Below are 25908 nucleotides of genomic sequence, written 5' to 3'. Positions count from 1 at the left end.
TATGCAGATATGCCTCAGAGTCCCCTGAGTGGCTCATTCTAAAAGAGACTTGAATAGCAGTGAACGAAGCAAAACAATTACTAATTGAGGAAAGTAAGAAAGACACCAGCAATCTGTTATGTTGTTCTTTTTGTATTAGGGGTTTAGGGAGCTTTAACTTCAGTCTGTTGCATTATCAAGTAAGAGAGAGTATAGCCAGTGCCTCGTTATGTCTATAATAATTGGGCTTGCATGCTTTTAACTGCACTTCAGTTCATCTTACCAAGGTCCAGCACAGACACAGCAAATTCCAAGCTTAGCCTTACATATCCTTTATAAACTTCTGTCATAAATATAGCAAAAAAAGCTGGGGCTAAAAGACTTGCATGCAAACCTTACATTACCAAGCACAAGCATTGGATGAAGTGGTGTAAAGTGCACCACCACTGGAATGTGGAGCAGCTGTGGAAACGTATTCTGTGGAGTGACTAATCACACTTCTCTATCTGGCAGTCTGATGGACGAGTCTGGGTTTGGCGAATGCCAGGAAAATGTTACCTGCCTGACTGCGTTGTCTCAACTGTAAAGTTTGGTGGAGGAGGGATAATGCTGTAGGGATGTTTTCCAGGGGTTGGCCTTACTTCAAGTCAAGGGAAATCTTAATGCTTCAGCACCAAGATATTTTGGACAATTGTATGCTTCTTTTGTGGGAACAGTTTGTGGAAGACCCTTTTTCTGTTCCAGCATTACTGAGCCCCAGTGCATAAAGCAAGGTCCATAAAGGCATGGCATGGCGAGCTTGGTGTGGAAGAACTTGACTGGAAAGCACAGAGCCCTGACCTCAACCCCATCATGTACCTTTGGGATAAATGAGAACAGAGATTGTGAGCCAGGCCCTCTCGTCCAGCATCAGTGTCTGACCTCACAAATACTCCTCTGGATGAATAGGCAAAAATTACCACAGGCATCTTGAAGAAAGCTTCCCAGAAGAGTGCAATATGTAATTGCTGCAAAGGTGGGACCAACTCCATATTAATGCCTATGGATTTAGAATGGGATGTCATGAGAACTTCCCATAGGTGTAATGTGTAGGTGTCCTAATACTTTTATCCATATAGTTTATATGCCAAGTGACACGTAAGCATTTATAAAACGTAGAATTTGAAACAACATCTGTCTGGTGTAGCATAACAGAGAAATGTGTCAATAGGGTTACAAATGCAGTAAAATAAATAGAATGAAATATTTTAGGACATGAATCAAATACTGGTTTGAGATGGTTTAATCAGATCTAAAAGTCTAAAATGTAACTCCTCTGTAACATAATGCGTATTTGCACAATTTTACAAATGTTTGTATCATCCTATAATGTTCTATTATATTATATTATATTATATTATTAAATATATCTCAGACCTACATATGTTGAGATTTTAAATCTGATTTTTAAATCTTTATTTATTGTTTGTATATTAGTGAATTTAGTTTTGTAATTTTGTAATTAGCTCAACCAGTTTGCTTTGGAGTCCCTGTAGTTACTGAATAATATGACTTCATATGTAATAAGTCCGGACCTTTTAAGAGGTTAACAGTCTGTGCTTGTCTGGTCAGTTCATTATGTTACATGTCATACATGTGTTCACTTACCAGTTCCTTGTATGTGTGATGTACCTGGTGAAATAAAGCTCTTCTGATTCTGACTCTGGTCTGTCTGATGCCACTATTTTATCTTTAAATATCTGTCCATAATGATAAGATTCCAATATCATTGTGCTTTCCTTCTTAAAAGAGGGGGGAAAATCCTCTGTACTGCGCCTGAAATTGTTTACTCTTAGATATTTGTATTTAAATTTATACACATTTTTATATATGTATTTAATGAAGGTAGAATTTATCACATCAATTGATAAATTGCTAATTCTTGAGCGTATATAGCCCACTCCCAACATCATGAAAGGAAAAAAAACCTTCATATAGGATACTAAATATGTGGTTTATGGGAGAAAATGAATGTTAAACGAATAAAAAAAAAAACAAAATAAACATTGTTTTTATATATATATATATATATATATATATATATATATATGTATATGGGGAGAGAGAGAGAGAGAGAGAGAGAGAGAATATATAAATATATAAATCCTGTCATAAAATTTTGTATTGATACAGCTCTAATCTCTCATTTACGTAGTTGATGAGGTCTGTGCTTGTGGTACTAGGGGGTTTAAAGAGCAGGCTGGAAGTGTATGGATTTTAAATGCTCTACTTATTTTGACACATGTGGTCCACCAGCCTCATATATTAAGTGCTTACAGGCAGCTCAGCATCTGTGCAGCTGTAGTGAGGACTCATCGTTGTTTGTATGCAGCGAGCAGGCGCAGCTGATGGGTGTCTTTTCAGGAATAGACATCTGTGGGTGAGCTGCAGCTCTAACACTGAAGGAGAGAGAGAGTTATAGAGAGAGAGAGAGCGAGAGAGAGAAGGAGGGAGGGAAGGAAAGGAGCAGGCAGCTGGCTGGACCTGAATAGGGCTTTCTTAAGCCCCTCTCTCCCTCCGTCTCACTGTCTTTCTGTCTCTCTCACTCACTTTTTTCTGATCTTCATTCTCCACAGGGCTGTCAGGTGCAGACTGAGAAGGAAATCATTTCCAATCGAGCGATGTAATGATGCTGAATGCTGATGATAATATTCTCGTTTGTTTTCAGCCGAAGTCGCATCTGTCTATAAAGAACCTTTTACTCTTACAGTTGATTTATGTAAGTGAATTCAACTAAATGGCTGTGTGGCTACAGAAACGAGTCTTGTGTGTATTTGTCAGGTGCTGCTATGAGAATTACCTCCATAAATCTCATGGGAGGATGGAGATTTGTTTTTCATTTTTCTAAAGCTATAAATAGACGTTGAAAGGTTTATGACAAGAACCTTTTCTGAGCGTCATTCTCATTGAAAAGCATGCAGCGTTTGACCTCATTCGCTGTCAGTGCAGCAATCAAAAGTTCTTTTCATTGGTCTCTCTCTGCCATCGTCCATTACTCAAAAGTACTGTGTTATTTTCAAGTCAGAGCCCTTAAACAAATGTGTGAACTAGGAATAAGCCACAGAGCTTTACGAAAAGCAGTGGTAAGAATGATGCAATTAAATGGAAACTGCTGTGTCTATCTGTTCCCTTTGGCTGGAGTAATCGTCCTCCAATAGCAGTTCACAGCTTCCTCTCTGCTCGTATGACATCACTTCCTTTACAACTGAACATTACTCCTCTGTGACAATCTTTACTGTGCACTAATATTACTGTGCACAATATTATTGTAGTATTCTGCAAGTTAACTTTGAATTAGGGATGACCAATATCTAAACTTTTTTGTGAACATTTTAACATGTAATATGTTTTATTCTTGCTCAATAGCAGTAAATTACAAGGATGCATAATGATAACACTAAATGTAAATGTTATTTAATGTTATTTGGCAAGCTGTTTAAAAGTAAGAGAGGCCTACCTCATAAGAATATGATGATATTAATCATCATCAGATTATTTATGTCACAAAATGCCTTTTTTGAGCATATAGCGGATATTAAAGTAGTGGTATGGCAAAAAATCTAATGCACATAGTTTTCCCCTTAGCTCAGATATAGTCAATCAGCTGAAATATGTTTGTGTTCAAATTTTGTTCCTTTAGTTTGGTGTTGGGCGGCATGGTGGCGTGGTGGGTAGCGCTGCTGCCTCACAGCAAGGAGGGCCTGGGTTCGATTCCCCGGCCGGGCGACCGGGGTCCTCTATGTGTGGAGTTTGCACGTTCTCCACGTGTCTGCATGGGTTTCCTCTGGGTTCTCCGGTTTCCTCCCACAGTCCAAAGACATGCAGTCAGACCAATTGGACATGCTAAATTGCCCCTAGGTGTGAGTGACTGTCTGTGTCTGTCTGTCTGCCCTGTGATGGACTGGCGACCTGTCCAGGGTGTATCCTGCCTTCCGCCCGATGACTGCTGGGATAGGCTCCAGCACCCCCCGCGACCCTGACGGAGAAGCGGCTTAGAAAATGGATGGATAGTTTGGTGCTGTTGCTTTGCGGCTAACGTTACTAAGAAACACCTTGAAGTCAATGTTATTTCCATGAACATATCACCAAAACTTCTCTCAACCTGCTCGATCTTCATACAGGTCTCCATTAAGGTCACAATCACTTATTTCTTGAATTCGGACTCTTTCACCGAATCCAACTCCCCTTCTCAATCGTGCGGGTCACACAGACACGTGGACTCACATTAGATTTAGATTTCTGTTGTTTTGATTTATGAACATACATTTTCAGTTTGTATATCCAAAATTAAGATTTATTAATAAAAAGATTCAACAGAAACTGTATACATAATCTGTAATGCCAATATCACTGTGCAAGCAAACATGAGTCAGAATTGCCCAAACTGGCTGTCAGCTACTCAGTGAAGTTTTATCACTGTGTCCTAAACCAGGGCTTCCCAGTCCCAGTTCTCGGGACCCCACACTGTGCACATTTTTGTGCTTTAATCTCATAGAGCACACCTGATTCCACTGAGCTAATGAACGAGCTCCTCTTGCTCTGGAGTCAGTGTGCAGAGTAAGAAAAACACAAACATATGCAGAGCATGGGGGCTGGGACTGGGAACCCGGTGTCCTAAACAGCATTGATAAGTTGGCAAGACTTTAATGAAGACGCAGATACAGCTTGAGCAGGTTGAAGGACATTTTGGAGGTGTATTCATGGAAAAGAATTGGCAGTAGATTTCTAGTGTATATTAGCAACATTTTCCTTGTAGCTCCAGTGTTAAACTATAGCAAAATCTAGACATCAGGCATGTCTTGATTATTCTAATGTATCTGGGATGAGTGGAAAATTACAACCCTGTTACCAAAAAAAGTTGGCATGCTGTGCAAAATGTAAATAAAAACAAAATGCAATGTGCAAATCATTTAAACCCTATATTTCATTGAAAATTGTATAAAGACAACATATCAAATGTTGAAGCTGAGAAATGTTATTGTTTATTGAAAAATATTCGCCCATTTTGAGTTTGATGCCAACAACACGTTCAAAAAAAAGTTTTTTAATGTAAAATAGCAAAGAGCTTTTGCTTTTCTTCATCTATGGAACATAGTAACATTAAAAGATTCAAAGAATCCAGAAAAATCCTTGTATGTAAGGAACAAGGCCAAGTACCAATATTTGCTGGCCATGATCTTTGGGTCCTCAGGTGGCACTGCATTAAAAACAGACATGATTCTGTAGTAGAAATCACTGCATGGGCTCAGAAACACTTCTGAAAAACATTGTCTGTGAAGACGGTTCATGGCTGCATCCACAAATGCAAGTTAAAGCTCTAAAACACAAAGAAGAAACCAAATATAAACAGGACCAAAAATGGACTAAGGGGAAGTGGAGAAGTGTTTTTTTGGAAATCATGGACACTTTGTTCTCCAGGCTAAAGACCACTCAGCTTGTTATCTGTGCACAGTCCAAAGCCAGTATTCAAGACTGTATAGGGATGCATTAGTGTACATGGCATGGGTGACGTGCACATCTGTGAAGGCACCATTAATGCTGAATGATATATACATATTTTGGCAACATATGCTGCCATCCAGACAACGTCTTTTTCAGAGGGCTTGCTTATTTCAACTTAGTTCTGCATTTATTACAACAACGTTGCTCTTTTTTTTTCTTTTTTTTTTAAAAAGAGTCCAGGTGCTAAACTGACCTGCCTGCATTTGAGATCTGACACCCACTGATAACATTTGGCACATTACGAAATGAAAAATACGACAAATGAGCCTGAACTGTTGAGCAGCTAAAATCCTGTATCAAGTAAGAATGGGGAAAACTTTTACTTTCAAAATTACAGCAGCATCTCCTCAGTTTCCAAATGCTTACAGGGTGTTGTTAAAAGAAGTGGTGGTGATACGCAGTGGTAAATCCCAACTTTTTTGGAACGTGTCGCTGGCATCAAATTCAAAATGGGCATATATTTTTTGAAAAACAATAAAACATTTCATATGTTGTCTTTATAGTATTTTCCTTCAAAAATATAGTTTACATGATTTGCATATCATTGCATTCTATTTTTATTTACATTTATTTACAGCATGCCAACGTTTTTGGAAATGGGGTCGTGTATCATTTAGATTTTCGCCAGAACATTCCTTTAGAGAACACTGAAACGTTTCATTACAAAAGCCTGTTTAATTAGACTTTGTGCAATGCAGGATGTTAAACATACAATAAAACCTTATTAAACATAGAATAAACATTTTTTTTGCATAGTTTTTGATAGCATTGTTAAATGTGACAGGTCCTTTTTTGTCTGTTATTACTTAACAAACCTCAAAAATATTTTGGTGCTCATCTTGTATGATAATGTCTTCAAATATAATTTTTTTTTTTGTCATATATTTTGTCATCTAATAGTAAATTATCACTTGTCAAAGAACAGCACAGTTACTTGTTGTATATTGCAAATAATCAGTGATATTACTGGCCCTATGTTACCAAAGTAGAATACTGGAATTTTCATGAATCACACTGTCTGTTAATAAATGACTGAAAGCTACATACAATTCATTTTTACTTTTTTTTTTACTTCCCTTAGTGCATTGCAGCTTTTGCATGAATTGTCCAATCGTCATATTAATCTCATTCCTTTCTAAATTTGCCCTGTTTTTTTCTTCTTTAGGTCATCTCTGACGTGCCCACATTGCCTTAAGCAGAGTCACACCTTCGATCCTTTCCTCTGTATCTCCCTTCCCATCCCTTTGCGCCAAACCAGGTAAGTACAGGAGTAAATCTCAAGTGCTTCTGGCAAGTAATTTAGCGGTTTCATAGATTTGTTTACACCCTGACAGTTTCACAAAAATGGCTGTTAGAACACTGGATCATCAATTGTCATGCCATACGTAAATGTACAGGAAGTGTCTGTTTATGGTGGTACCCCTGCAGGCAGCGGGTGCAGGACAACAGGGCAGAGCTCTGCAGTTACAGTCAGAGACAATAGGCTGAATTGGCTGCCGCCTGCTGTGGAAACAGCTCTTCTAAATCATAAACAATGTTCTATTCAGACTGGAGCCCTGTGGCACACCCCACCCTGTAAGCGCTATACCTCAGCCTGCAGGGGAAATCCTGACATTTTAGAGGAGTTACCCATTCATATGAGTAAATACACGCTCGTGTGCACACGCACACAGTCATATTCACAAACACACGTGGGCATACATGCGCCGTCACATCCACTGGTGTGTACTGCAAACACACAGATCCTACATAGGCTTATGTGTGGACACAAAGGCACTGTCAGTGTGTCTTAATAATACTCTTAACACAATGTATTAAATAATGTTCAAATGATGCTGTAGTTTCTTATTTCTTATATTATAAGCTTTGTTATAATAGTAGCCTGTGATAGCTCAAAGGCAGGGCTGGCCTGAATAACTAGTTTCTCTATTTAGCATTTAAGTGCCACCTTTTCTTAAACCACAAAAATTGTAGCCCACAATTAACTACATTGGCAAAAGCCTTTATATGGATCACTGTTATTGGATGGATTCATTGTAAATTAGTGAAATATCACTGTTAGTTGAATGCCACATAAATGCCACTTCACCTCAACAAACCCCGCTTTCCACACGACCACTGAAGCAAAGAAACAGAGATGCCTAAGAAATCATATGTGGGACGCATGACTTCAAATGATCAGAAGGAAAATACTTGCAATGTGTGATGAGTTTCATATATCATAGAGACACAACAACATTGAAGAAATCTCTCAAATCAGTAAGTATAGTGATCCTTATCCGAGTACCATAGCCTCCAAAATTGGCTCAGTTATGTAACCACTTCAGGTTAGAATGTTCACTCTTTTTTTTTCCTCCCTTTCTTTTCTAATAAACAGTTTTACAGCAGGTTTAAAGAACAGACACGCAAATGTGTTTATTCCAACAAATCACACAAGTCATGGCTGTTGGTATCGGAGAAGAGTAGCCTCCACCAGAGATGTGTATGGGTCTGGAGTCTGCTTGGATATGAGTTGCAAGCTTCTAAGCTGCCTGTCCCAGTTGAGTCATGAGTCTTTAGTAGAGACTTACAGTTTCGTTATTAGCTGTTCCTGTAAGGTTCACCACTTTAAATAACAAGCCTTCTATTACAGAAATCCTTCAGCCTAGTTTGTTTGCTAGCATAGTAATAAATTCAGCTGAAGTGTAGTTACGTTTTAAAGGAATGCGATCTGTAATTCACCTAAACTGTGGATAGATTAACTACACTAAAGCTAAATTAACGTTTGTAGTCTGGCCTCTTTCCTTTAAACACTGCGTTTACTGCATGTAGCGCTTTGTTGTGTCCTTTAGACTACAGTTTTTTTTTTTTTGTAATGAAAACCTTGTTTTATGAAACTGTATTGAACCTGGCACATCTGTAAAGAGAACAAAATTAGAGTAATTACTGCTGTTTACCTTTCTTGATTTCTTCATGTCCTCCAGGACGTGGTCATGATGACTCAGGAGAACGTTTCCCGTAACTAGCTCCAGGGCCAGAATAAGTTTCACTGGGGTAAACACCCACATTTTGCCACTTTCCCCTTTTTCAAAACAATGAGTTGGACTGCAGTTCCAGTGAAGTGCTTCGTATTTATTTCAGATAGTTCACTTAGTAAACAACAAAATAAGAATGCCAACACGGAAATGGGAAAAAAGAGAGATCCGCATCATGGCAGTGACTACAGTTGCCAAGGTAACACTGCACATGGTTAAACTGAAAAGCAAATTCACACACCTGAGGTCAGAAACAAAAGGTTTTAGTGGTCCTGATTCAATGAGTATTTTGTACATCTCTTTTTTGCAACTGTAATTTCGCTGTTCTTGATCTCAAGTCTGAGTTATGAGTCATTTAAGCGTGTTTGTGATTCGAGATGCAAGTCACTTAATCGTGCATCTGAAATTAATCAACAGCACGTCAAATATTTTAGTTTTTAGAGGTGTTTTTGGGATTGAGTTCAGAAGTAACAAGCATTTAAAGCCTGTAAAATCATTTTACAGGCCAGCCCTATTCATAGGACATTCTTTCTGTTCGAAGCAGTAGTTGATGAATCCCAATGTTTTTTTTTTTCTATAAACCATAAGAAATATTAAACTGGTGTGTCAGCTTCTTTTTCTCTTTTTTTTGGTGTTGTCAGTGAAAATGAGACAGGTTTCAGCAGCAGGTGCGCAGTAGGAGAAGTGAGTGTAGTAATTAAAGAAGCTGATTTAGTGCTTCCCTCAGATTCCTGCCTGAGGGGTGTCAGAGACAGGCAGCTTCTCCCTCCCTCACTCACACCACTCGTTAAGGTACTAGGGTGTGACTGGCACTCATTTCTGCCCATCTCACACACACACACACACACACACACACACACACATATACACACACATATACACAGATTGTAAGCCCTGTCTGGAGGTTAAGTGCTTTTCCTCATTCATCATGTATCCTTTAAAACTCTTCATCCATTTTCTCAGCTTTCTTTCCACCTGAGTCTCTTCAAATGTGTCCCTCCCCTGAACGAATTCAGAGCTTAAAGAGTGCACAGCTTCTAAGCAACATATTGCCGAAGATGCCTAAGATTATTGTGTGGACTGCTCTTGCTATTTTGAGTTTAGCCAGGGGCCATGTACTATATGGAAACTCTGCTCTGATGTGTAAACACTGAACTAGACTCACCAGTTCTCTTATTGTTTGGGGGCTGCTCACACAAGGAACATGCTCACAAATGGATACTGTGATATAACTGTCTGTGTCAGTATTGATGGCCTTGACGAAGTTCTGCATGTATACACACACACACACACACACGTATATATCTGCTGTTCTCTGTTAATCATGGGACTACTTAATACTGTTATTGCATTGATTTTAATAAGTAAGCAATGTGATCTGTAACAGGACAGTTGAGACAGATGCATACAGAATGTAACAACTGAAGAGGCTTTACTCGTTTGAGGGAGTTCATTGTCAAAATCATTGTCATAAAACAGGCCAAGGTCAAATTCAAAACAATCCAAAACCAGAAGATCACATTCATAACAAAGTCCAAAGGTTTAGGCAAAAGAGAGAATCGTAATAAATAGGCAAAAGGTCAGAAAACAGGAAAACAAACTGGTAATCAGAAAGAAATACTCTAAACACAGAACCAATACATCACAATTTGCCTAAACCAGGGGTCGGCAGCCGAAATGTTAGTCCTTTCAATAAAAATCAAACCAGCTTGAAAGCCACAACATTTTATGTCCGTCTTGGCTATAAATGTGCCCTAGTATAGGATAAAATGCAGACATTGCTCTGCTTTAAGCTTTAGCTCAGCTATTACCACTTTTCTCACATCTCCGGCAGGAAACTTTTCTTCAAAAAATAGAGTAGTTTCTCGTAAAATGTCTCTCAACCTTTGACTTTTCATGAGGCTGAAGTCAGCTTCGCATTCGCCGGCTTCTTCTTGAGAAAATTCAAACAAGAAGCTGGCAAATGAGAAGCGACTTCATCTTCACACCTTTTAGTGCTTGACAGCTTCTTGTCGCAGATTAAACGTATCCGAAACGCTGAGTGAGTATAAATACATATAAGCCAATTTGTTTCCAGATAATTGGTGTCCATCTTTAATCTGTCTCTTTGTTGTTTTGTTAGCTACAAGCTAGGCCAAATTTTTGTCAGCATTGTTATAGTGACCAGCAGTCTGTGCATCAATCTTTAGGGTTAAAGCAGAAATAGCAGTTATTAACTCCAGCATTTTAAACCATTTATTGTTAAACTGCTAGAACGATCAGCAGAGCTTTATTTTACTGCAAAGGAGGATTATTTTTACCTAAAAATCGAATCCTGCTGTGGAGCCGCAACAGGACAGTAAAAGATTTTATTTTACTGTTTAATGATTAAAAGATTTAAAAAATGAATTGAGAATCTTGTACTGATTTCCATCTGATTGAGGTTAAAAGAAGTTCACAGCGCCATCACCCTGAATGAATTGCCAACACAATGCGTGTTTCTTTAGAGTCTAAATGCTACACTGTCGAGTTAAACTATGATTTTGTCACTAATTGAAGCTAGACAATTTCTGTATTGCCAAAAAATGCTCTTTATCTTTAATGAGGTTTTTGTTAGTGTTGTGTAAAGCTTGTCCACGCTCGTTATGAATGTATTTATTGGTGGTCAAGTTTGGAAATTAAGCACCATTACATGGATAGAATTTGTAACGTATGGTAGGTCGTTTAAGCAGGATTCACATGTTGACATTGAAAAATTGTCCTTCTTCGCTTCGATAATATTACTATGAAATATTATTAATCTGTTGCTCTTATGAAATAAAAATACTTTTTTTCCATTTTATTGCTTAATTGCTTAAAAAGAAAAGCTGCTTCTGGTGGGCGGAGCATGGATGTGTCTCTTCTGAAATCCAACTCAGAGGTATGATAAAACGATACAGGTAGAGATCAAATCGTTCACTCCAACAGAAATATGAGACAAGCTAAGCCTCTCTAACATGACACTCTGTTATCCTTTCACTGGAATGGCGTCCCACGAGTAAACATGATACACCGATGCAAATGGAATCATCTAGAATCTCTTGGCCAGTTATTCCAGTTGGGGTTTCTGTTTAGTAAGAGGAGCTGCATTTCCTGCAGTGGAATGACACAAAACGAGTCATTAGTCAGCATTAGGAACGTTTCCCACAGCCAGAGAGAACATTAGGAACACTTCCCACGGCCAATGAGGACTGATTAAATGCCAGCCTGCTCTGTTTGTTGTCACGGAGACCTGGTGGGTGTCTATGAGCAGATTAGCCTGCTTGTGTATAATAGATTTTTGTCAGGTTAATTGTGTGTCTGAGGGTTTTTGTTTACAGACTTTTGTTATATTTCAGCTTAGAGGTGTAGTTAAAACACTCAGTCAGTTAAAACATGAATGAACTTGAGTGGCAGTGTTACTGTCCCATTACTGTCTACTACTAAGATGCACTACACCTACTACACATGCTGATAATACTCTTTGTCTTTTGGCATACAGATGGTGCTGAAGGGTTCCAGTTTGTTTCCAAATATTGTTTTCTTTGCATGATAGAGAAAAGAAGAAAAGAACTTCCAGGGGAAAAAAAGAAATTTCAAACAGTGAAAAGTTGCAACTTCTATACTTGATGAGGCCTGTGTGAGTGTTTCAGACAACACTGTGATTGACAGTAGCATAGCCTTAGAAACATAAATAACTTAAGCTCAGCTCCACCACAGCTCAACCCCACAGCTTTAAGCTTTTATTTTCTGACTGAATTTTCTGACTTTGATCTGCACAAGATATTGCATTTCTGAGGTAAATTTACATCAATCGGGGAGTGATTGTGGTAACTGTTAATGAACAATGCAAGCTGCAGTTTGGCCAGTTATCTAAGCAGCATTACCAAACAAAATTACATTTTGCTAAAGTGCAGTGCTGTAGTGTAGGTGCTATTATAGACAGCAAATCATTCAAGCATTTGTCAGCTAAATTAGACTAGCCAACCAACCTGCTCGACCAACCTAAAGCTCTTACAGCAAGTGTACTTCCTGTCGTCCTCCTCAGTGTCCAGAGCTGCACGGCTTCCTGTACTGACCCTCTAGAATTCTATAACATTTACATTTATGGCATTTGGCTGACGCTCTTATCCAGAGCGACTTACAATTTGATCATTTTACGCAGGGAGCTGAAGGCAGTGTTAGGAGTCTTGCCAAAGGACTCTTATTGGTATAGTGTAGGGTGTTTGCCCAGGTGGGGGATTGAACCCCAGTCTACAGTGTAGAAGGCAGAGGTGTTAACCACTACACTACCCAACCACTACACTAACCCCTGGAAACTCTCAAAACTGACCCCAGAAAAACATTCAGAAGTGTATACTGACCTGTTCTGGACTCCTCAAAGCCAAAGAAAGTTATCCTAGTTCACTTGCAGAATTACTGTAACAAATATAATGTGCACAATCACTGTGCTGGATGGGGCCCAATATATTTTTGGTACTCATGTCAGTTAGTAAGTTTAAGACTGATGTACATGGTTCACTTATGTGTGAGGTCTCAAGGACATTTATGTTGAGCAATTTTTCTCTATTAATTAATCTCTATAATGGCAAAAATTGCTAAATTGCAGTACATAAAAGCAGCCAAGAACTGTAGTTTGTTAATAATAGTTAACATGAAGTAGTAATTATGATGTTCTGTCCTTAATGATGCATAAACAGTACCTGATTCACAAGTAAGTAGTTTATGTTGGGTGTTACAGTGTATATGTAAAGTAATTTAGTCGGTTTTAATAACTAGGTGAAGTGGCCTTTTTTGAGTGGACTGATATAAATGTTGTATGAAATGAGTCAAAGTCCTAAAAGCACCTTTAGTATTTGTGGGTTAATTATTACTAATAGTTAGAATAATAATTATAAAAGTAAAAAATAATTATATTTCATTAAAAGGAGCACCAGTCCCAAATGTGGTATACTTAATAGGTAACACTATGGAGTATCTCGGTGTATAAAGGAAATTTGATCACTCAATTGTAGTGCTTATCTTAGATGTTAGAGTATAAAATACACACACATGGGTAAAACAAAGCTTCATAGTAAAGCTATTAGTAAGAAGACAGAAGTAAAAAAAGACAGGAGCCTACTTTGCCCAAATGAAAATCAGGAGTAGTACTAGTTAACACACAATGAAACATAAATTAGACTAGACACTAGAATGATGAATTTATCTACCATATGATCACATCAAATGAGATTCTAGAGCGTCACAGTGTCTCAAGACAAACCACCACATCAGCATTGGAGAACATACATTCTGCAGTGCATATACGATTGTCTTTGGATTGGGCTTGGCTAATATTATCAGTGTTTGCTTGATTTTCCCAGGAATGATGGGAGTAGACCCAGTGCACCTTGAAAATCCAGAAGCTTGCACACATTATCTCATCTTCAAAGTTGGATCAATCAGAGTTGGTGCTGAAAACCTGAGGCTCTTTGGGGACCTGATGCTGGAATCCTGAGATCAGACGTGGCCCAAAAGCTGATCTGTAGTTCCTTTAGGCCAAAACGTTGAAAATAAGAAAACTAATAAAAACCATTTTCATGGGTTAATGTGTTTAAATGTTTGACTGGTACTGTATAATAAATGTTTATCCATTGGTGAGAATTCTTTGACAGTAGCAGTTTTAGCAAAAAGCTAATGAGTTGAACAAAATTGGGTTGAACTATTAAGTGTCTTCATGGCAGAAACTGGTGAACGGGGCTGAAAGAAACTTGGCATTAAAGTGATTCTTAAATGGTAGCACAAGCATTACATTCATCACTCTCTCTACTAGTTAATCTTAACTATCAGTATTATGTTTTTGCAAAACTGGGCCCTGATAAGTTGAAGACAGCCATCAAAATTTTGTAATATATGGACCAAATCTGAGTAGCATGTTCCATAGAAATGGTTTCTTGTTGTTCTTACAATCCAACCAAGAATATGCACTGAAAATCTTCTGACTAGCCTTAAATGAGGGCAACTGAACAGCGTGCACTCTTCCCACAAATTCAAACCCACCCAAGTTATTCTCAGCGCCTCATTGTTTATTCATAGTCCACACAGCAGGCAAATATCTCCCAAGTAGATACAGTTTATGGTTGTTGTCCTGGCTAAAGCCACTTTGTTGCCTCTCTGTGGCCTCCTCAGCAGAAGCACTTTCAGTTTCAGAGGGTGAAAAGGTCAGAGCCAAGTATAGTATCCTGCTTAAAAATGCATAGGAGTATAGATTCTATTAGGTTTTACACATATAAAGTCACTATAACGATGTATTATTAATGCTAAATGTATTGATTTATTCATGAAACTCCTGTGAGGCAAAAAAAAGCAGTTGGACTATGATACAGGGGTTAGAGTTTGAGTACTTTGTGCCTTTTATGATTTTCTCTTCTATTTCTCTCTGTCTGTCTTTATGCGGTTTAGGCCACTGTGCGTGACTCTGGTGTTCAGCAGTAAAGGGCAGAGGTATCTGAGAGTGGGGCTGGCTGTTCCTTTGTTTGGCTCCCTAGCTTGCCTTCGGAGGATGGTGGCAGACGAGGGCAAGATTTCACCTGACCAGGTGACCCTTCATACACACACATTCATAATTACAGTGCTCAGGTGTAGTCTTGGGACACGTCTATCATTTATTTTTTTCAGAAGTATTTCATTTGTTAGGGTATTATGGAGAATGTGCTATACTAGATTCAAAAATTCATAGACGTAGTTATTTATCGATCATATAAATCAAAAGACTTATCGATCATTGTAAATTCCAAAATCAAGCATGAAAAATTAAGTCTTAGAAAAAGTCAGAAATCTCTGAAGAACTGGCCATAAAAAAGGGAAAATTCACCATGCAATCCATTCGTCTGGATCGGCATCATGCACTCCACGACTAAAAGAGAAGAAGCTGTCATTCAAATAGAAATACGCAACAAAGTATTAGCCTGAATAAAATTCTAAATACTGAGGTATTTAAAGGAAAAAGTGACACTAATGTCGTCCCACAGATGTTTGTCTACTTCCACTCGCCTAACTTGCATAAGTTTTTAGTCAATTACAAGCATCATTTTGATTTTCTGTTAGTAAACCTGGCTATATAAGTATAAATTATATTGTTAGCTTGGAACGTTATGACTAAGCAAAACACATTGTATTCATAGTGTCCCAAGACTACTTTTAGATTCAAGAGTTTTTATTGTCATGTGCACAGCAGAACAGGCAGTTGCACTGTACAATGAAATTCTTACTTTGCTGTTCCTCCATTCACTATATATACTCTTAAGAGAATAAAAAAAAAGAAAATATAAGAATAATTCTAAAAAACAGTAGTAAAAGGTAAAAGCAAAAAAGCGTACAGTATGTGCAAAGTTGAAATAAAATTAAAGTTACACGTGCGTATGTACAAGTAAGTGGAGCAGCTGTTCATAAAGTGCATCAAGTGACAGATGAAAACAGATGTAAACAGTAAACAATATTACTCTGTGCAGTAATAGATGTAAACAGTATTGTTCTAACAGAACAAGGGCCGTATCATCGTTGTCATAAGAAAAACCTTATTTTCATTTAAGATTTTTTTATAACATTGGAATTGTGAGCTGCTCTTTATATTGTGTGAATATTTATTGACAATGTTCCAGTAAAAACTTTGAAAAGCAATTCCTTAAAGTTTTTAATGTTATGGTAAGAGTGTTCTTTCTTAGAATGCACTTCAAATTTCTTGGATGCACTGAGGATTCGCTATGAAATTTTGACATTTATTATTATTACTGATAATGATTTGTTGTAGCTAAAACTCATATGAATTGCCAATGGTTTTGAATTATTCAAAAAATTATTTCAAAACAATTACACATTATAAAACATATGAAGTTGTATGCATAAGTTTGGGCACTGTATGTTTAGTTGATTTACACATACTCTCCTGAAAAAAAAAACATTTGCAAAACTGCATATTTTAATGGATAATTACTATTTTTTTAATTCATTAATTCAGCCATGACAAAAATCAGGCATGACCCTTTCAGAATGAATGTGATTTAGTATAGCGCATAAATAAAAAAGAAGACCAGAAATCGCAACTGGCTTTTTTCAAGTCTGAAGCAAGAGTTGATTTTGATGAAAGAGATGAAAGCTTTAGGTGCTGTTTGACAGTTTTGGTGACATACCAGGTCTTGCACGGTTGTTTAGGAGCAACTTTTAATAATGTTTTTGAACTCCAGTTTTAGAAACTCCACAAATGTGCTTGGCTGTTTTGACTAGGAATTAAATAAATGAAGGTTGGTCTCAAACGGACTTTAGAGTGTTGAAGATCTGATGGAATCAACCTCAGGAAAACTATGAAAGCAAAAGGTATTATTACCCATGACTGCCTGTGCTTTGCTATCAGAGCCAAAGTAAAGCAGGTTCTCACAAGGTGTGACACTCTGGACACTAATGGGATTCTGTGAGTGAGGTACAGTGTGACTTTACAGTGTTCCATAGTGTTCTCTTCTGCTCCATGAAGTCAAGTCAGCTTTGTTGTCAATGCTACAATATGTACAGGACATACAGTGTATTGAAATTTGCGTTACTCTCAGACCCCATGGTGTAGCAATAACATTAAATAGATGGTAAACAGGAAAATTGTGAATTTGAATAGACACTAAAAAAACACTAATCGTAAAAATAAACATTAACTGTAGAAAAGTATTGAAATGAACATTTAAAGTGACATAAGGCACAGACAGATTAAGGTGTGTGGGTATAAATAGTGCAAATATACAGTGGGTTGCAAAAGTATTCATACCCCTTGAACTTTTCCATATTTTGTCACATTACAACCACAAACATAAATATATTTCACTGGAATTTAATGTGAAAGACCAACACAAAGTGGTATACAATTGTGAAGTGGAAAGAAAATTATACATGAATCAAAACATTTTTTACAAATAAAAAACTAATAAGTGCGACGTGCAAAAGTATTCAGCCCCCTTTTCCCTGAGTGCAACCAATTGCATTCAGAAGTTGCCTGATGACTGCTAATGACTCAAAAGGGTCCACCTGTGTGTAATCTAATCTCAGTACAAATACAGCTGCTCCGTGACGGCCTCAGATGTTGGTTAAGAGAATATTGGGGAGCAAACAGCATCATGAAGTCCAAAGAACACACCAGACAGGTTAGGAATATGGTTTTGGAGAAGTTTAAAGCAGGCTTAGGTTATAAAAAGATTTCCCAAGCTTTGAACATCTCACGGAGCACTGTTCAATCCATCATCCGGAAATGGAAAGAGTATGGCACCACAGTAAACCTGCCAAGACAAGGCCTTCCACCTAAACTTACAGGCCGAACAAGGAGATCACTGATCAGAGAGGCAGCCAAGAGGCCCATGGTGACTCTGGATGAAATGCAGAGAGCCACAGCTCAGGTGGGGGAAACTGTCCACAGGACAACAATTAGTCGTGCACTACACAAATGTGGTCTTTATGGAAGAGTGGCAAGGAGAAAGCCATTGTTAAAAGAAAACCATAAGAAGTCCCATTTGCAGTTTGCCAGAAGCCATGTTGAGGACACAGCAAACATGTGGAAGAAGGTGCTTTGGTCAGACGAGACCAAAATAGAACTTTTTGGCCACAATGCAAAACGCTATGCGTGGCGGAGAAATAACACTGCACATCACTCTGAAAACACCATCCCCACTGTCAAATATGGTGGTGGCAGCATCATGCTCTGGGGGTGCTTCTCTTCAGCAGGGACCGGGAAGTTGGTCAAAGTTGATGGGAAGATGGATGGAGCCAAATACAGGGCAATCTTGGAAGAAAACCTGTTGGAGTCAGCAAAAGATTTGAGACTGGGGCGGAGGTTCACCTTCCAGCAGGACAACGACCCTAAACATAAAGCCAGAGCTACAATGGAGTGGTTTAAAAAAAAGAATATTCATGTGTTAGAATGGCCCAGTCAGAGTCCAGACCTAAACCCAATTGAGAATTTGTGGCAAGATCTCAAAACTGCTGTTCACAAACGCTCTCCATCCAATCTGACTGAGCTTGAGCTGTTTTGCAAGGAGGAATGGGCAAGAATTTCAGTCACTAGATGTGCAAAGCTGGTGGAGACATACCCTAAAAGACTTGCAGCTGTAATTGCAGCAAAAGGTGGCTCCACAAAGAATTGACTCAGGGGGGCTGAATACTTTTGCACGTCGCACTTATTAGTTTTTTATTTGTAAAAAATGTTTTGATTCATGTATAATTTTCTTTCCACTTCACAATTGTATACCACTTTGTGTTGGTCTTTCACATTAAATTCCAGTGAAATATATTTATGTTTGTGGTTGTAATGTGACAAAATATGGAAAAGTTCAAGGGGTATGAATACTTTTGCAACCCACTGTAAACATTAGTGTACTTAGAATTAACTTATGGAGCAGTTAAAGTGGCGAAAACGGAAAGGAACCTGTGTTTTGGTCCAAACTTTGTGGGGGTGTGCAATGTAGGGAGAGAGTTGAGCATCCGGACAGCCTGGTCCTGGCACGGAGACTCCGCAGTCTCCTCCCTGATGGCAGCAGGCTGAAGAAGCTGTGTAGTGAGTGAATGTGATCACCTGCCATGCAGAGGGCTTTCCGGGTGAGATGGGAGCTGTGTATCTCTTGGAGGGAGGGGAGGGAGGTATCCATGTTATGACTAAGCAAAACACATTGTATTCATAGTGTCCCAAGACTACTTTTAGATTCAAGAGTTTTTATTGTCATGTGCACAGCAGAACAGGCAGTTGCACTGTACAATGAAATTCTTACTTTGCTGTTCCTCCATTCACTATATATACTCTTAAGAGAATAAAAAAAAGAAAATATAAGAATAACATAATATATATGTACTCCTCCCTGATGGCAGCAGGCTGAAGAAGCTGTGTAGTGAGTGAATGTGATCACCTGCCATGCAGAGGGCTTTCCGGGTGAGATGGGAGCTGTGTATCTCTTGGAGGGAGGGGAGGGAGGTATCCATGTCTTTCTGTGTTTGTTCCTCTACAGCTGTGCCATTCCATCCTTTATTGAAGTGATAAATCATTACAGTTAGCAGTTCATTTCAGTGCAGTAGCGCTTAGCTTAGCAGCTCTGTGTGACCAAGAAACAATATGAAGGCTGATGTGAAGTTTGGTCATTATTAATGGTGCTATTTGTAAAGCTCGGTAAAATGTGCGTTAGATTTAGTAGCTCCATTAAAGTTGTAGCACATGAATGTGATGAATTAACACATACTTTAAAATATTCACTAAATCCATTAATCACCAGTGGTGCGATTTTGTCACTTAATCTTTAGAATAAGGAACAGTAGAGGAATCAAATTAAAGAGTTAATCTGAAAAGTTAATTCTCTTTTTTTCTGTCTTCCTCTCCAGGTGATTTTAACCGAAATTTACACAACAGGTTTTCATCGCTCCTTTTTTGATGAGGACGACTTGACAAGCATTGCTGAGAGTGACATAATCTATGCCTTCCAAGCCCCACCCCTTTATATCAGGGGAGGGTCTACTCGAATATCAGGTAACAGTAGAAACATTTTGTGTTATCTTGCACAACAGCAACTTTACTGATTCACGTGTCTACATCAAGGTCTTGTCAATGTTTAAAGATGCAACTTAAACATGTTTAATTGTGAATTACATGTAAATTGAGCGATGTTGCATTGTGCTAGTGATTTTGAGATACCATCAGAAAAACCTGAAATCAAAATGACAAAAAAACTTGTGTGAAAGTTTGGGTGCCCTGGTCAAATTACGTGTTATGTTACAGTGAAAGTACACAGAACACGGTTCTGTACATCCTAATATACGACTGTTTCACTGCTAAATATACATGTTGGAATGGAAAAAAACAGGAAAAAATAAAACAAAAATGTGGCCTGTGTAAAATGTATGGCACATTTTAGCACATTTTATATGTTTCATTTTTTTTCCAGTACCTTAAACTTTAAATAAAAATTCAATTGTAAAATCTTCAGAAAAATGCCATATTTAAGTTTGTTCGCTGTAGAGACTATTATTATGTGAACTTATTTTCACTTAGAAAATCAACAAAATCTTTGAATAAGACTGTATGCAGCAAATATAAGGAGTGTCTGAAAGTGTGCCTTACATTGATATGTTAATGTTTCCATTTTCAGTTTATGAGAGCATTCAGCATTATAAAATGGCTATATATGAACCAAGCAACAAGCTAATACAAGCTAGCCACGGTACGAGAATGCAATACGATACACTGTGATCCAGTTCAATACAATATAATATGTTCTGTTACGTTCCTGCATAATATTTCAGCTTTTCACAGCCCAGCTACCAACCTGAGGAATCAGTTAGCTGGCTGTCTAACATATCTTAGCAAAATAGCTTGTGTTTTTATCTGTAGCTCGTTATTAAATATGAAGCTGTCACAAGTGCTTGCTAGCTAGCTAGTGTCCAAAGCTGACATAGGTTAGCCTCAGGATCCATAGCAGAGTGAAACCTTGAGCATTGGACCTTCTTTGTGTGAGGTTATTAACTTAAACTGATTGTTTTTCAAGCTTAGTTTTTATTAATTGGGTAATATGTTATTGTTAATTTTACTTGTATTTTAGTGAATTATCATTGCAGTAGTAGTACTTATAAGCAGAGATTTTTCAGTACTCTTTCCTCCCCTGGCAGTGATAGACTGGTAAATGTAAATATCTATTGATGGAATTGGAAGTTGACTTGAGATGGATCTGTGCTGTTAACATGCTGCGTATAACATAGATGCTAAAATTATTGAAGTGCATTGTAGATGCATTATTCCTCCTCCTGAACGTCCAAGGTTACACATGGTCAACATTATTATGACGACAGCATCGTCTGCCAACTCAGATCAATACTTTGGTCTTAGCACTAATAAATACTTGAATGGCTGGGGTCTCACAGATGTCTTTGCAACCTGATTACTTTGGTTCAAGAGGGGAAAGGCAAACCATATCACTCAGTCCCTCACTCGCTGTCTTGTAGACCTCTATTTATTTCTATATCTCATATGCTTTATATTTACAGTACAGCAGACATAAGATAAACTCCTCTGCCCAGAGTAATAGAACAACTTCCTTTAAGTAGTCAATATATAAAGCCATCCATTGTTTGTAATGCAAAGGACTGATGAATTTGGCAAGGCCAAGGCCAACTGATGTAGGAACCACGACTTAAGCTGAATGTTGCTTAGTGTTGATATCCAATATTTCTCTCAAATTTTGTTTTCTACAACAGGAAAAAAGCAACAAAAACCCCCAAATGCATAAGGCTAGGTTTCTTTTCATTTATTCTGAACAGATAGTAGTGCAAGTTACAGTTTGCTCTATGTTGTCTCCCCTGAGGTAGTTGGGACTGCATTGTGGATGATTTGCCCTTGATGGGAAAAGACACTAACATTAACTAATGTGTACAGAGATATTACAGCTTAAACTGTGTGACAGAAAAAAAATGGTTAAAAAAGGCTTCCTGCTGATTCTTTTCACAGATGCAGAAATACTGCGTGCTGTGGATAGGTGCAAGTGTCATTTCATTAGTTTAATTTCAGTTGTTTTTTTACAAATCTCTTTGTTTTTATTAACTTCAATACCTCTCGATCAGTGTTCAGACACCTCCAACTCAGCCTCACAGCTGATCAGGGATCAGGAGGTATGACGCTGCTGCAGTTATGAATCCTTGATAGTCTGAATCATTTGCATACAAAAGCTGACCGCTGACTTGCTAACCACCTACAGCTTAAGATTTACAAGCAGAACTTTGATTCTGCATTACGCTCATCTATCTTCAAACCACGTATACTCCGTACGACTGCACACACTAAACCATAATGTCCACACCGTGATGGATCGGGACGAGTACATACCACTACACTCCTACTAGCTAGTCTCCCCATAACACTATACTACCAAGTTGGGAGGATGAAGGCTAGTTCATCACCACTTTTTTGGAATGCCAGTAATTACAGCTTAGTGCGCTTGGAGGACAACGCGGACAATTCTGTTACATCAGCTTACTCGCACGAAGAGAGACCAATTATACTCTCTTGTTCTCCCTGCCATGGATGTCTTTTAGAGTTGATCTGTTTAAGGGGGTTGTATGACAGAGACACAAGTTTTCATGAATCTGAGTTGAGTTTGGAGTCAAGTTATTAGCTGTAGGCCTTGCATTTTACAAAAGTAAACATCTAAAAGGCTGTGGCCTGGAGAAGTAAGCTTAAGTAAGCTTAAAAAGGAATGTGATCTGTTATTTACTAAAACTTCAACTAGATCAGCTGTAAACATCACCTATAATAGCAATTTTAATAGCAAGCATATTCAGTATCCAAGCTATTTTAGCCAGCCATTTTAAGTTGTTTAGTCTCTTTTCTTTAAGCACTACATTTACAGTGTAGCACTTTTTTCTTTCCATCAAACTGAAGATTTTCCTCAAAGCTTCAGGAGGACAGCATTGCATGCTCATGACCCATGACTGATTTAATAAACTTTTGCATTATGCTGTATTGCTTGCTAGCTAAGGAGGGCCTGGGTTTGAGTCCCTGGCCGGGCAACCACGGTCCTCTCTGTGTGGAGTTTGCATGTTCTCCCCGTGTCTGCGTGGGTTTCTTCCGGGTTCTCCGGTTTCCTGCCACAGTCCAAAGACATGCAGTCAGGCCAATTGGACATGCTAAATTGCCCCTAGGTGTGAGTGTGTCTGTCTGTCTGCCCTGCAATGGTCTGGCGACCTGTTCAGGGTGTATCCTGCCCAATGACAACTGGGATAGGGTTCAGCACCCCTTGTGACCCAGAAGGAGAAGTGGTGTGTGTGTGTGTGTGTGTGTGTGTGTGTGTGTGTGTGTGTGTGTGTGTGTGTGTGTGTGTGTGTGTGTGCGTGCGTGTGTGTGTGCGCTTGCTAACTACATTAGCGTTCATAGAAGCAAACTTAAAGGAAGGAAACAAATTTCAGACACCAAATGTGTCTCGGCTGATTGACTCCCTTTAAGGTAAGGCAAAAGAGTTATGTTAATTTGAATTTTGGCCAAACCAACATTATAGCTGGTAAAGTTGACTGAGGACAAAAGAAAAACACCAAAAGAAATGAAAGTTTCATCAGCCCGATATCTGTATGCGCATGCACTTGTGCATTTGTGCATGTTTTTAGAAACAATCTTTAGTAGTTTTGTTCACACACTTATCATGCATGCAAACACACACGCTCATGTCAGAACTTCTCGGTCTTGTTCTTTATTATCTGCACCAAAAATATACATTATTTTTTCCACACTGACACAGAAACACACATCCTTCTTTTCTGTGCTCAGTGCCATTCATCATTGCTGTGCTTCATTAGTAGACAAAGCGCAGTACAGATGTTGATGGAGGAGGTGCTTAACACTTGATGAAAAGCCACTATAATTAGAAGAGCGGGTTCCCCTGTATTTAAATGCACACGTCTAAACCTGTTGCACAGTGTTTAGAGCTGTAGAGTACGGGTGGACGACTGCACGCATCATAAAATAATACGGATCAATCATAAAGGGTCTCTAAACATTCATTCAAACTTCATTTTTATCAGCTGTTAATTTGTGTAGTTTCTACCATAGTTTCTTTGTGAATGCTGAAAAATATAGAGCTCAGTTTTGTATAACCTTTTTTCTTACAATTTGGCACACTAAATGCTAAATATTAAGATGTCATATGTTATAAAAATATCTTAAAGTATTGTGATAATAGGGTTTAAATTTTGTCTGATGTGGCCCCCTGATTTGCTGTGGTGATATTATATTTTAGCCGCCTACAGTCATCCGTAGTTTAGAGTTTCGAGTTTTTAGGATTTTTAGTGGCTTCTTCCACCTTTAAATCCCTGCTGTCTCAAAGCTGCTCCTGCTGTGTGTGTGAAGTCAGTATGAATTTAGCTGATGTTTTTTGACCACTGCACTACATGGTGAGTAGTGCCTCAACAAGGGGCAGAGGTGTTTAATTAAGAATCTGGCAGTTTTGCCAGACCCAGACATTGTCTCTCATAGGCCCACAGCACAGAGGAGGTCTCGCTCAGCTGTTGGGGAATTAAAGTGAGAATCAGCGTCTGGGTCACTCCGTGAGAGGGTGAAAGAAAGGACGAGACGATGGAGGGTGGTAATGAGACTACAAACTATCCTTCGACATATTTTCAATAGAGCTGTATGGTAATTGTTACTGAAATTGATACTGTGTACACCCATCACTGTGCTAACCTGACAGAAGTGAATACTTTGAATACGTTTTTCTTAAACAGTGATGTGTGTATGTAAAGTAATCTGATTTTGAGGTAGGAAAGTCTGGATTATAGCTTGGTTAGGACTCATTAATGGCGGGTAAATGTTAGAACTGATGTGTTTATCAAGGAGTGAGTCAGTTTCTGAACTGAATTCAGTGTGTAAAATGTATGCGAGTTGTAAACATGTTACTGTCCATTATTCCTTTAAAAATATTTTATTGTTGCTTCCAAACTTTTGTATTCAAGTAACTCTAAATGGTGATCCACAAGATATAATCCATAACAATATAGTTCTGGCCATACAGTGCCTCAATCTAAAAGCCATCACTACATAAGGAGACTTTTCATTTACACCATGTTCCTATTCTCGTGAACGTGGGTCACCTCTCTCTGTGGGAAAGGTTTCTTTGTACGTCAGGCCAGCTGAAGGTTAATCATGCACAAAGGTGCATGATGTACTGAGAGAAAGTGTGAGCACTAGCTCTATTGCAGTGTTCATGAAGAACTACAGAGCGCATACTTCCCCCCATTATAGATAAATGAATGGCCCTGATGTCAGGGGCTGTGCTGTTTAACTTTTATGAGGCATGTGGTTGATTCTGGTATTCATAGCCTTGACTCTTGAGTGAATTCAAACAGACCCCCCTAAGGAGAAGCTAGCTGGTTCATTTGAGGATTTTGTTGCAGTTGGGGGGGTAACATCAAGAGGACATCAAACCTGCCCTGTGGTGTGTGGAGCTGTGGATCTATCTATCTATCTATATCTCTGTCTATATCTCTATCTATCTATCTATCTATCTATATCTCTGTCTATATCTCTATCTATCTATCTCTCTATATCTCTATCTATCTATATCTCTATCTATATCTCTATCTATCTATATCTCTATCTATCTATCTATCTATCTATCTATCTATCTATCTATATCTCTGTCTATATCTCTATCTATCTATCTATCTATCTATCTATCTATCTATCTATCTATATCTCTATCTATATCTCTATCTATCTATATCTCTATCTATCTATCTATCTATATCTCTATCTATCTATATCTCTATCTATCTATCTATCTATCTATATCTCTGTCTATATCTCTATCTATCTATCTATCTATCTATATCTCTGTCTATATCTCTA

The 25908-nt window shown here is 38.3% G+C and overlaps 1 protein-coding gene across 1 annotated transcript in view; it reads left to right on the top strand.

Moving 5' to 3' along the window:
* usp43b (ubiquitin specific peptidase 43b) overlaps positions 1 to 25908 on the top strand; it is a 154896-nt gene that overhangs the window by 74022 nt on the left and 54966 nt on the right. The window contains exons 4-6 of the mRNA XM_017705676.2: positions 6686 to 6778; positions 14973 to 15108; positions 19908 to 20052. Coding sequence (XP_017561165.1) covers positions 6686 to 6778; positions 14973 to 15108; positions 19908 to 20052 — 374 coding nt within the window. The remainder of the gene's footprint in view (positions 1 to 6685; positions 6779 to 14972; positions 15109 to 19907; positions 20053 to 25908) is intronic.

This window comes from Pygocentrus nattereri, chromosome 14 (genome assembly GCF_015220715.1).
Source record: "Pygocentrus nattereri isolate fPygNat1 chromosome 14, fPygNat1.pri, whole genome shotgun sequence".
In the NCBI taxonomy this organism is placed as follows: Eukaryota; Metazoa; Chordata; class Actinopteri; order Characiformes; family Serrasalmidae; genus Pygocentrus; species Pygocentrus nattereri.
Note: the sequence above shows the minus strand (reverse complement) of the source record. Positions and strands in the feature narration are given on the sequence as shown.